Genomic DNA, 12,963 nt, shown 5'->3' on the forward strand with positions numbered 1-12,963 from the left:
ACACCTTATGGGACATAGTTAAGGGCAAATGGTACTAAGGACATATTCAACACATTATGGAGCATGTGTTAAATGTCGTGTTATAGAACAGAAAATTAGCCATAAAAAGCAGCCCAGTGGTAGAGTGCTTGTGTTAACATGTATGAGGCCCTGGATTCAATTCTCAGTAATAAAACAAACAAACAAAAATCTGTTTTCAGGTTGCACAACTCTGTTAATAAACTCTGCTGGCAAAGGAGTAGACTGTGTGGTATGTGCATTATATCTCAAGCTGTTAAGACATTTTCAAAGAACATTAAATGGCATGAGACACAGTTCAAACCTAAAGGAGTGAAAGGAAGGTCTAAGTCTGTGTCCATAAGTATTATTCCAAATGTGCAAATAGAGCATGCAAAGGTCACAAAATGAAAACACAAGGTATCAGAAGTGGTTCTGATCTCCAAGCAGGAGAAAACGCGTACGATTCCTCTGCTTCTTTGTATGTGGCCCTTTCCTGTGTGCTCTTTCCAATTTCCTACTATAAACACAGCTCTCTTCTGTAAGCAAGGAGGAGTTTATCAAAATGATTTTACCTCCATACTCAAGGCTTTTTTCTCAAGTGTGAGTGCATATACACAACTTTCATTCCACTCTGAAGATACAAGAAATGCCTAGCTTGGTTGGCTGAGCTGGGAGTAACAAGTGAGCTGGGACAGCTTTGGGGACTGTCTTGTAGGCCCAGCTAGCACTCTGAGACGAAGCTCTTTGTCATGTATTCCTGAGAACTCTGGTACTGCAGTCAACAAGCAATGGGTCTTGGCAAAATAAGTACAGTGAAAGGCTCTAATACAGGTTTTCTCTGCTCCTTCCCAGTTCAGAACACAAGAAAAAGCCCTCTGTTAAATGCCTTTCAAGGGAATAAGCCTTTCCTACTCAATTCACTGGTTCCAAGGCTTTGAGATTGCTTTTGACAAAATGCTCAACTGCAGCTTTACTATTCCTAAGGTATATTAAAATTAACAACATTGCCATGGGACTGACTCATTCATTAGGATAAATTTTCCTTCCCTCTTTATCATCCAGCAATATGTTATCCACGGTGCAGGTTTCAAGAAAGCAATCCCAAGACAGCAACAGAAATGTGGAGCCCCACGCAGGCTAAAGACACAAGCCTAGAGGATTTTACAACGCAAGTCTTGCAAAGCCGAGGGAGCTTTGCTCTGCTTCCATACCAGCCTCCTGGCTGGGCCAACATGACTTATGAAGCTGTCCCCAAGGCCCTGGCACTCACATGGAAGGAGTGGGAAGGATTCTGACAACAGGGGCCTTAGAGAAAGGCATCTCACAGGAGCTGGCCAGTGGCCCACCACAGCTGCCAGGTAGAAATGTGGCAAAATGGATGCTTTTGGGAAGACAACTAGCAAAGCCTGGAAGAAAATGGAGGAAGAGAAATTAGCCATAAAGCATTAGGGTAAAGCAGAAAGGCCTGAGCTAGGTGAGGCAAGAGTGGAAAGGGACAAGAAAGAGAAGGATTTCTATTTCAAATAGAACAGGTGATGGTGGGTGCTGAAGTGGGCATCAGAGATGAAAGATAAATAAAAAAGATCTTACATGGCTGACCCCAGTAACAAGGCATCCAGCAGGGGAACCACAGCAGACCCCACCTTCTGTCACGCTCATGATCCTTCTAACACCTGCCACATATGTGACCACCTCCCACAGCTGGGCCACCTTCCTAGGGTAGAAACAAAAACAACTATGTTTTCAGACTCTTCATCAAGGGCTGCATGTGACTAGGTCCCTGTAACCCATGATGCCAGCCAAGAATCTGATTCTGAGCCCTCAACGCCAGGCCACTGCCCCAAGTGGATGAGTAATCTACTACTTCTTTGGGAGGCAGCTGCAGCTTCTGTAATTCCTCCCAGTGTCTCTGGATGCAGCACTATAACTCCAGGTTCTAGCTTTGGGTCCTACAGATTCTTCGACAAATTCCTTTCTGCTTAATCTAGCTAGAGTGGGTTTTCATTGCTTTTTCTGAATGGCTTTGCCACCAACATAAAAATGATGGCTTAGCAAAGCAAACCTTACCTTAGTAAAATAATGTCAGAAAGCCCTACTGAGACTGAATTACTCCAAAGAATTCTAAATGAGAAATTACCACAGGACAGGGCCAAAGGTAGAAAGGATTATAAACAAGAAATAACAAAATTTCAATTTCTTCCCAAGTCCTGGTGATAAAGCCGACAGCACATACGAATATCCTTTGGGGATTATCGACCACTAAACCCTGCTGACAGCAAACCAGGGTCTAACAATCAAGCCTGTGGCCCAGATTTTACAGATACAAGCTATACACACATCTTCATCAGCTGCCGCACAGCCTCCCTTGGCTACAACTTCTAAAATGTGAGTAGTGAGATATTTTCTACAGCCTGCTCTTCTCTATATGGATGTCTTCTTGACATTCGTGCAACTCTAATGGCCCCAAACATTCTTTCTTTAACATTTCTCTATCTGGTCTGATCTGACACAACGGAATGCAGATGGCCATCCTTCAACACCTAGGTCTCTCATCTGTACACAGGGCCTGTGCCTTATGCAGGGTTTTCTGAAAGAACTACTAAGAATGAGAACCAAATATTCCTGAAGGAGTCACAACAATAACTCATAAAAAAATCTTTTCTTGGTGCATTAATTTTTTTAGAAGAAAACTCAAACAGAACCTCAAAAATATCTGTCCTTATTTAGACTGGTTATATTTTCTTTAAAAAAGAAAACCAGTTCAAAAATGACATTCTTCAGGAAACATTTCAAGCAGGAATAAGGTGGGCCCTCTGAAACACGGATGGTGGCTCTTCACCGGGGAGGCCACTGCTCAGTCCCCATGAGGTGGCCTGAGCATGCTGTCAGGCTGCAGCCCTGGTGTAGCAAGTACTGTTTGGGGCTGGGTTCCCTCTAACTGAGGGCAGGTCCACCAGGCCTTGCTTGTCTTTGGATCTCCACCACCTGGAACCCTTGCTGACAGGGAGAGTGTTGGATTTTTGTGGAAGTAAGACCCCCATGGTACTAGAGCGCTGCCTCTGGGAGAGGTTTTCCACAACACCAGGAAGAATCTCCATGTTCCTCCTGAGTCCTAGGACAGGGGGTCTAGTCATGTAGTCACATCCAGGGCACAAGAGAAGACCAAAGTGGACACTGCATCCTCTGCATGGTCACTTGTCTAGAACACACGGTCCACAAAAATCACACCGCCTCAATACTGCTTCCCACTGTTAAACCTAGAGAGCCCATGAACCCACATTAATCTTTTAAATTATTATTAAATTTATTTCTTGCTGGGCATGGTGCCACATGCTTATAATCCCCGCACTCTGGGAGGCTGAGGTAGAAGGACTGGAAATTCAAGTTCATCCAGGACAACTTAGCAATTTAGCAAGAGCCTGTCTAAAAATAAAAAATGTAAAAAGGGCTGGGGATGGAACTCAGTAAGAAGGCCTTAGGTTCAATCCCCAGTACTACCAGAAAAAAAACATATATTTCTTGATTCAGGGTGCTTTTCTTCTCCTGAAGGCTTTGAATAAGAGAGGAGGGTGGTAAGGGAGACTTGTTTTTTGGTACTGGGGATCAAATTCGGGTCCTTGCACTTGCGCAGCAGGCAGCGGAACCACTGAGCTAAATCCCCGGCCCCAAAAACATATATTTCTTAACTGACATAAAAATTTAAAATTATGCATATTAATGAAATACCTTTTGCTATTTCAACACATGCATATACTCCATGCTGTTCAAATCTGGGTAAATAATACCTATTTCCTGAAACACTGATCATTTTTTTGTGGTGAGGACACTCAAATCCCTTTCTTCTAGCTCTGTGGAATATACAAATCACCATCTGCAGTCCCCCTACTGTGCAGGAGCACAGAACTTCCTGCTCCTACCTAACTGTAACGTACTGCCCACTAACCAACCTCTCCCCAGCTCTGATACGAGCTCTCCAGAGTGTCCATATGTGAATGCTATTAAATATAAACATTAAAAAACAAGTCACAAGAGGCAGGGATTCTGGGTACTCATTTCAAATGTCTTCATTAAATGCCTGTGGCCACATGAAGATGGCCACCAGTCCTAGAGACACCATGATGAACAAGGTGCTGTCCCATCCAGTCCAAGGAAGGAGACACATGGTGGACTCCCTTCCAGAATGGCCAAAGTTCCGTAGAGTCTCCCCAGAATGGCTCAGAAGTAATGCTGTTCAGCAGAACTAGGGAACACTGCAAGGAAAAGCAACATTCAAACCCACAGGGAGAATTCACAGGTGCACCAGAAGTGCTAAGTAGCTCAGTGCCAGGAGCAGAGGCACTGCAGGGATGCTCCACACAGGGTGAAGACAGTGACTAGACTCCCAGAGAGAAGCGGGTGATGGGGAGGCTGCCCACCCACCACACCAGGGAGGGAACACATTGTAGAGGGAATTATCCACAGAGGGTGCTAGTTCTGCCTCTGTACTGATGGTGACAGACAGGGACCTCTGAGATGCTATGTATAAATACACACACACACACACACACACACACACACACACACACTCATACTCACATATATTACTCCTCCTTAAAATTTCCACTGGTCTTACATCTTTGACAAATGATTTCCAAGTCAGCTTCAATTAAAAGTTCAAAGGAGCGCCGGGGATTTAGCTCAGTGGTTCTGCCGCCTGCCTCGAAAGCGCAAGGTCCCAAGTTCAATCCCCGGTCCAAAAAAAAAAAGTTCAAAGGAAAATACTAATACTTTTCTTTGTACTATAACACAACACAAGCTTCAGAGAAAACTTTAGTCACTGCTATAGTTTGGATGTTGAATGTCCCCAAAGGTCCACGTGTTAAAGCCTTGTTCATCAGATGGCAGCACTGGGAGGTGCTGTGGATTTGTAAGAGGTAAGGCCTAGGGGGTAGGGAGCGGTCCTCAGGTCACTGGAGGTGTGCCTTCACTTGGGGGTTATGCCATCCCAGTCTTGCCCTGTCTCTCTCTGTTCCTGGCTTGTGAGACGAGTGGTTTGCTCCAACACATGCTCCCACCATTGCCACCTGGTGTTCTGACCAAAGGCCCAAAGCAATTGGGCTGCCTGATCTTGGACTGGAACCTCCAGAATGTTGAGTTAAATAAACCTTTTGCCTTTGTAAGTGAATTGCCTCAGATATTTCATTAGAGTAAGACAAAGCTGAATTAATTCAGCCACAAGGAAAAGGTTGAGATGATCAGAATGGCTTCAGACACCTCAACACTGGAAGCGAAGTAAACTAGATTTCAAGCCTACAATGTAATACCCAGTAAGTTAAGGGTGAGAGTTGAGAAAAATTAAAAATATTTTTAAACTCCCCTTTTTAGAATAATAGTGAACTCTTCTAAGTTAAAATTAATCTATTCATGGTGTACAGAGAAGTAATTAGCAATGCTTCGGAGTACCCTTGCCAAAAAAGCTTAACCTGGCCAATCACACCTCCGGACTGAATTCCTAGTCTGCAGAAAGGGCGGGGAACAAAGAAACAAATCAAATGACAGACATTGTGGGGAAACCCTCAACAAACCTAATACAGGACACACTCCAGCACAACCAGCCCAGACTGTCCTTCAAGAGTCAATGTCATTTAAAAAGCAAGTTATCAATTTAGAAAAGACTAAAGAGATGGGAAAAAAATGAAGAGATCTTGCTTCATTAAAAAGAAAAAACTGTAGAAGATATTATTGGTGCAGCTGGGGTATTTGCAAAGAGACTAGATGTGAGTAGTACTGTGGAGCTATGCTAGTTTTCCTGGGAACAATACTGGTATCGCAGCCCCACAGGCAAAAGATGGCTTTATTCCTAGCAGACGCTCAGATACGAAGGGAGAAAGTCAGGATGCAAGCTACAGACTGTCACATGATTCAAAATCACACAGGCCGGGGATGGAGATCAGTGGTGCCGCGCAAGGGCCTGAGTTCAATCACCAGTACCAGGGGGAAAAAAAACAAAACAAAGAACACAAAACATGAGAGAAAGAGCAAATCGGGCAAAATGTACACAACTCCCGGGTCTAAGTGGAGGGCAGGAGGTATTCATAGCACTGTTCTTTCAACTCTTCCAGTTGTAGAAACATTTTTCAGAAGCAAGACTGGGAAGCAATCCACATTGAGAAAAACAAAACTATTAACAAGAATCCAAGTAAAATGCATTCTGTTGCTTGAAACTAGTTTCAAGGAAATAAAAAGCACTTTCATTTCCAAGAAAGGATGGCTCTAAAAACTGTTACACTCACCAGAGTGCGCATGCATCTACAGCAATCTACGACGACTCACAGATAAACCAGGGGATAGCCATATTCAAACCCTCTTGTAAATAAACTGACAGGTGGCGAGACAGGGCCTTCTGGCAGAGCACTCTGCAGGCTCTTCTCCAGGAGAAGAGCACTGACAAGCCAGTGGAAGCACTGCTTCAGTGGCCTTCTCTCTCAGTGAGTCCCACCATAGAAATCCCACTTAGGCTCTGGTGAAGAGCACATCAGGAGCCCTACACACTCACCCTGCCTGGGAGCGCCCCCCAATCTCACCCAGAGTCTCGCAGCTAGCTTCCACCTCCCCTGTCCCCAAGCAGAGGTGCTGGGCAGCTCCCTCCTGGCACATGACCGTCCTGTCACTGAGATGGCAGGCGGCACCGTGCCTCACCGTGTCCTAATTACTAACCACACACAAGAAGCCCACCATACCCTTCCCACTTACAACTTACCCTGCTCACTTTAAAGGGCCATGGTAATCAACAATGGAAATGCTACATGTTACATGAACAAAATTCAGGAATGTTTTCTGTCTGTATCATCGCTATGCTCATAACTGAGCCTTTGCTCCATGAACCAAGAATACTAAGCAAAATATTTCACATTTTGCTTGGCTGAGTGTATAACAAATGAATATGGTAAAACCAAGCAAACAAGAGGAGGAGGGAGAAAAGGGGCAGGGTTGAGGGGATGGGGAAGAGGAGGAAGAGGAAATGGGGGAGGAGTTGTAAAAGGAGGCAGAGACTGCAGAGGAGAGGAGGCAGTGAAGCCACAGCACAGTTCGCAGGATGTTACCATGGGGAGAAAGTGGAGGAAAGTACACGGGGTCTCTGTTATTCATCAAAATGCATATGAATCTACAACTATTTAAAAAGTTTAATTTAAAACAGAAAAGTATCCAGTCTCTCTTTCCTCTTTGCCTAGCTGAAGACTTAATCTTGAGATGTAGTCCCCCACCCCAGAGCATATGACAACACTGGTGAAATATGAGTCATATCACAAGACGTGGATTGTATTAACCATGCGCAGCCATATTTCACGCAAATCATGTGTGCGCGTGTGTGTGCATGTGTGTGTGTGGGGGGGGGATGCTAGGAATTGAATCTAGAGCCTTTGCCCTGACCACATGCCCAGCCCCTTTTTTATTTTTTATTTTGAGAATCACTAAGTTGCCCAGGCTGGGCTTAAACTTGGAACCTTCCTGGCTCAGCCTCCTACAGTACTAGGAATACAGGTGTGTGCCACCATGTCCAGCTTCCAAATCCATTTTTTAAAAAGCCTACTCATGTCTCTCCTGGCCCCCACACCAAGAGTAGGTCCACTGTGCTCAGAAGCAGACCACAGGCTCTGCTGGTCCTGACAGTCTGAGCGGCTCCGTGCCCTCGGTGGGCCGGCCCACCCTCCCACACTTGCCTAGGTATGGGATGTTTCTGTCAGCCCTGGGCACCACGGACACAGGCAGGCGCACCACAGGACTTCACTTTCCGGAATAACAGGAAACAGCAAGCACATTAGCAACTCTGCCCCTGGGATAATTTTCTCATTCTTCGCCTCTTTCATCGAAAGACTGGCTCATTATTTTCTTTAATGATATTATCTAAATTTATGAAGACTGAGAAAATTACTTTAACCACTTTTGTAATGCAAATATATTTTATAGGTACTTAATATTTAATTACAATTCAGGGATGTTCTCACAAAAGCAACTCTCTGCCAGCATTTAGTATCTGCATAGAACATAAGCTTAGGAAAGTTCAGTTTCTACCCAGTACTTAATATAAAATTTTAAAGAAATGTCTTTTCTTCTCCCTACTTCCCCTTGCTGACTACAACTACAGCAGGTTTCAGTATTCAGTTGAAAATGCCTGACTGTAAGCGGTGATATATATGCAGATATTCTCTTTTTAAAAAAACCTTTTATTCTCTGTTTTAGAGAGAAAAGTCAATTCCAAAAAAAAGGTAAATTAGCACCTATGCTGAGCAGAGCTAACACGGCAGGCTTAACCCACCCCCCCGTAAAGGCCTGCTCACAGGCGAGGCCCTCGGCTGGACTCTGAAGGTGGACTTTGGGTGGTTCCCACAGTCTTAAAAATGAGTGGCTTGCTGGGCCTCAACTGTACAAACAATTCGTGCCAACTCTGGGAGCCTAGACTTTTGGTGCCTCCCAGGCAGAAGCTGCCCATGTGACAAGTGTCCAATAAAAACGCTGGGGGCTGAGTCTTAAGGAGCCTCTTAGGTTGTCCACCTGTGTTATCCTAACTTGTTCCTCGGGAGATCGAGCCCATCCATGTAGCTCCAGCAGGAGAGACCCTTGGAAGCTCATGCCTGGCTTCCTCTGGGCTCTTTTTGTCCTTTCACTGTAATGAACCACAGCCATGAGTACCATTTGCTGAGTCCCACGCATCCTCCAAATGATTCATAAAAGCAGGGGACACCAAAAGCTAACTAACTTTCTCTCCATCATTCCTTTAACCCTTCCAAAGATGTACCAACCCCCACCAATGATAAGCTGCCCTACAAACAGGCTTTGTCAGAAATGTACCCCTTCTTCAGCCCAATATTCAGTACCTGTCAGTACTCAACTACAAACCGCACCTTCCTCTAGCACTAAAGCTCTTAGGTAACTACCTATGCCAAATTGTTCTTCATCCAGAGCTCTCATCACTTATGAGTTTCTGGATAGGCTTCTTGGCTTGACAATAAGATAAATTAATTTAAAAATTATTTTCAAGGGCCGGGGTTTTAGCTCAATGGTTTCGCCACCTGCTGCGCAAGCACAAGGACCCAAGTTCGATCCCTGGTACCAAAGAAAAAAAAATTATTTTCAATTTTACTCAACAAAGACCACAGACCAGATTGTCTAGGTAAAAGTGAGATCATCCTTACTGAAAAAGATGTTTTCTCACTGCAAGACACAGACAATGTGATGAGGGAAGCAGGTGGCAAACCCAAGTTCCACAGTGGTTCCTGCTTTTCACCATGCATCAGGGAAACCCGGACACAGACGCGAAAAGGAATGGTGCAAGGCATACACCTAGGACAGCTGTGAAGCAGATGGCCCAGAAAACATTCCTCAGCCACGGCAGCAAAACATGGGATGAGCTGCTGGCAAAGCCTAATGACAACTGAAGTGCATGAGATGAACACGTCTTGGCTCAGCACCTTGGCAGCCATCTCTGGTACTACAGCCGAGTGCTGTGGTGCCAGAGGCAGGGCAGATTCTACATGCTGTGGCTATACAATAAACTGCCCAACACTCAGCGATATAAAACAATCATTTTATTGTTCTCAGAGTCAAGGGTCAGGAATTCAGAAAGGAAACAGAGGAGAAAGCTTGTCTCTGCCCCACAGTACCAGGCCTCGGCTAACAAGGTGCAAAGGCTGGCACTGAACTCTCCCCGAAGCCTCTTTGCTTGTATGCCTGTGGTTTCCTGGTAGTTGACAGTAGCCATGGCTGGCTCAGCTCAGCTGTCAATGGGAATGACATGTGGCCTCTTCATGCAGCCTCCCCAGTGGGACTGGTTGTACCATGTAGTCAGGTTCCAAAAGTGAATGAGCGTTCCCAAGAGAACCAGGTGGAAGGGGTATATATCGTCCTCAGCCCCAAGCCACAGAACACCATTTCTACCACAATCACAGCCTGCCTTGCTTCTCAGTGGAAGGAGGTTCAGTCATTGCAGGGGGATGTGCAGGCTAGGAGATACTGGTCTGGTCACTGCTAGAAAATAATCTTACCACAGTGCACCCTCCAGCCACCACAATTCATATCTGCCCATGTAATACTGCACTGGAACTCTTCAACACCCCCAAGGCCATCTGATACCACCTCATCTAAATCACCTAAGTTGGTTAGAAGTGAAGGGCAGCGGAACATGCAGTTCCTCAAGCCCAGTTCCTTCATTCCTGTTTGTCCACATTCAGATCTAAAGACCTCTGTCCTGGATAAACCCACACCCCATAAAGAAAGATGCCAGCCACAGTCACCACTAGGCAGGCACATGCACCACTACATGGACTATGGGGCTCACCACTACGGGTCTGGGCTCTGATGTACTTCACTTTCCTAACAAGCAGCCCACCTTTACAACTGGGTGGTTTTCTCAGCCTACTTCCTGTTCCTAGAAGATTAGGGGTCTGAAGACCTCTTTTCATTTTGTATTGTTTCTGATCTGTTCAGTCCAAGCAGACACATAATTTCTTTTAAAACGCTGTAAGATTTTTATCAATTTATAACCCACTGTACTACACAAAACCATAAAGAGAGGAGCCCTTTTCTACCCTGGCTCTCTCGGAGGCCAGGATAGTGACACCCTTCAGCAACTCAGAGCAACTCTGCAAGCCTTCCCTCCATGGCACAGGCTGCTGCTACACTGAGACTACAGCTCTGAGGCCCTGGCAAAGCAACCCACAGCCAGCCTGGATCTGCTCTCTGTCTTTTTTTTTTTAATTCTTTTATTGGTACATTTTAGGTATAGAATGCTCTCTGTCTTAAGCCATTTCTTCACTGGAGGATCCTATGCCTGGAAAAGAGGCTGGAAATGAGTTTTACTTTTTGAGCCCAGCAATTTTCTTTACAGCAAGTAGAAACCAGGTGGTACTTCACATCTTCTGCCTGCAAATCTCCTGAACTAAATCACAGAATTCATTAAGCATATGTTGCATATTTTCCACTTCTCTACAGCAATAATAATACCAACTTCCTACCACCCCTAAGAAGGGCCTCTTTCCTCCACTGAGGAGCAACATGTCCTCCCCTTTCCTTGCAAGCCTGGGCAAGATGCAGTCAACGGGATAAGTCCAGGCTGCTGAGGGCCAACCCAGGCCTGTCCATGTGTTCACTTATTATCCATGGCTGCAAAGTAGGGCAGACAGACATCACATGCCATCCCCCAGACCTGACATATCCACCCTGACTTGGAGCTTCCAAGTGACCCTTCAGGTGTCCAGGAATGTCCTCTTCGAGGCTTTCAGCTCTTCTTCACATTATTGTCCCAAAACCAATGCTATGGGCATCAGGATTTCATTATGGCAGCACTTGCTTCCCCCTTCCCAGACATGTTCAGTTTATCTTTGCTCTTTGGCATGCATCCCCTTGGCAAGCAGAGTAAGACAATCATTCTTTTATGCCCACAGCTTCCACACATCAGGGATAAAGAAATAAGCCCAGTGTGGTGGTACATGCCTATAATCCCAACTACTTGAAAGGCTGACACAGAAGGAGTTTGAGGCCAAACTGGGAAATCTAGTGCGACCCCGTCTCAAAATTTTAAAATAATAATAAAAAGGGCTTGGGAGACACACAAAGAGAATGAAGAAAAGGTCCAGAGGAGACACTGTCTCTGTGCCATTTGTCTGGCAGCCTTAACGGGGAAGACAAAAGTCTATGATGAGGCCGGGGATTTAGCTCAGTGGTTCCGCCACCTGCCTCGCAAGTGCAACGTCCCAAGTTTGATCCCTGGTACCAAAAAAAAAAGTCTATGATGAGTGTCCACTAAGGCTGGAAGCATCAGCAAGTCACTCACCTTTCTGTGGCTATGCCATGTGCCATGTGCCCTGGCAAGTCTGGGGGAGGCCTTTTATGGCCTGGCCCATGGTTACTTGGGCCCAGACTGAATGGGAAGGAACAGAGATGCCATCTCTCAATAGGAGAAATATGAACGCACATATTAAGAAGAGTTTTGGTGTGGCTCTGAAGAAAGTACAATCTGTCAAAGGCAGGATTTGAATTATTTTCTGTTGTCGCTTTTTTCACTTGTAAGCCCCATACTGAAAGGAATTTCATTACAAGTAGATCTGCATATTATATGACTCACTTTTTCATTAATTATTCAATGGAAACAGCTAAACAAAGTTCAAGGTCAACAAGAATGCAAGCTTTTTCAGACACGATGGACTGTTGTGCTGAGTGGCTTTCCTGGGTCCCTACTGCAACTCCAGCAGCCTCATCACTCAGTACCTTCCAGTGCTCCATGCCCTGCTCCACACCAGGGAAGCACAAATCCCAAATGTGGAAGAAGTCAGTTTCTCAGTGAAGAATACAGTATCAAAAATGAGTTCAATCCTGAAATCTGAAGTATTTTTCCTTCCTACATGCACTGCCTCTGAAAGTACTTAAAACACTCATTATCTTGGGCTCCCCCATAGCCCATCACTTCCACTAAATAGGTGCCAAAGCCTTCCATTTCCTTTCTAAATGTCTCTCTCCTTTACTGTCATTAGCTTTATTTTCATTTTTAGTCCTCTAGATCAAATGGCACCTCTTGATCATCTGGCATGCTTTGACCAATGGAATTTATGGCTTCCACTTCCTTAGGTATATACCAGGCAGATGAATCTCTAGGAAACAACTTTTACCTGCTCCAGGCTTTCACGGCTTTCCACTGCAAGATTAGGCTCAAACTCCTCAGCCTAGTTCTCCAGGGAGCCTCAATTTGTCTTCATGAGGCAGCTCTCTTTGCCCATCATGGTACCCAACCCCTTCCCCGGCCATTTGACCCTCATCTAGCCCCAGGAAAAAGTCACACACCATCTGCTCTCAATGCTGTGACAACTGTTCTGCCTACACCAGAACCCTCTTCCCCTTCTTCCTATCCTCCCTCAAGAACCAGTTCAAGTTCCATCCCCTCTGCAAAAGCATTCCACATTTCTTCTCTTGCCAAATGCGTTGGCTTTAATG

At 45.2% G+C, this 12,963-nt stretch overlaps 1 protein-coding gene across 5 annotated transcripts in view; it reads right to left on the reverse strand.

The window, feature by feature from the left end:
- Rptor (regulatory associated protein of MTOR complex 1) overlaps positions 1–12,963 on the reverse strand; it is a 371,772-nt gene that overhangs the window by 309,114 nt on the left and 49,695 nt on the right. Inside the window, exon 2 of one of the 5 annotated variants that reach the window (XM_087208321.1) lies at positions 1,591–1,714. The exons of the other annotated variants lie outside the window; for them this stretch is intronic. Within the exon in view, the coding sequence (XP_087064447.1) occupies positions 1,591–1,659 (69 nt within the window). The 5' untranslated portion in view covers positions 1,660–1,714. The remainder of the gene's footprint in view (positions 1–1,590; positions 1,715–12,963) is intronic. 5 annotated transcript variants of the gene reach the window in all.

This window comes from Heterocephalus glaber, unplaced genomic scaffold (genome assembly GCF_053883595.1).
Source record: "Heterocephalus glaber isolate CG9 unplaced genomic scaffold, H.glaber_assembly_v1.0 deba00000937, whole genome shotgun sequence".
NCBI lineage: Eukaryota > Metazoa > Chordata > Mammalia > Rodentia > Bathyergidae > Heterocephalus > Heterocephalus glaber.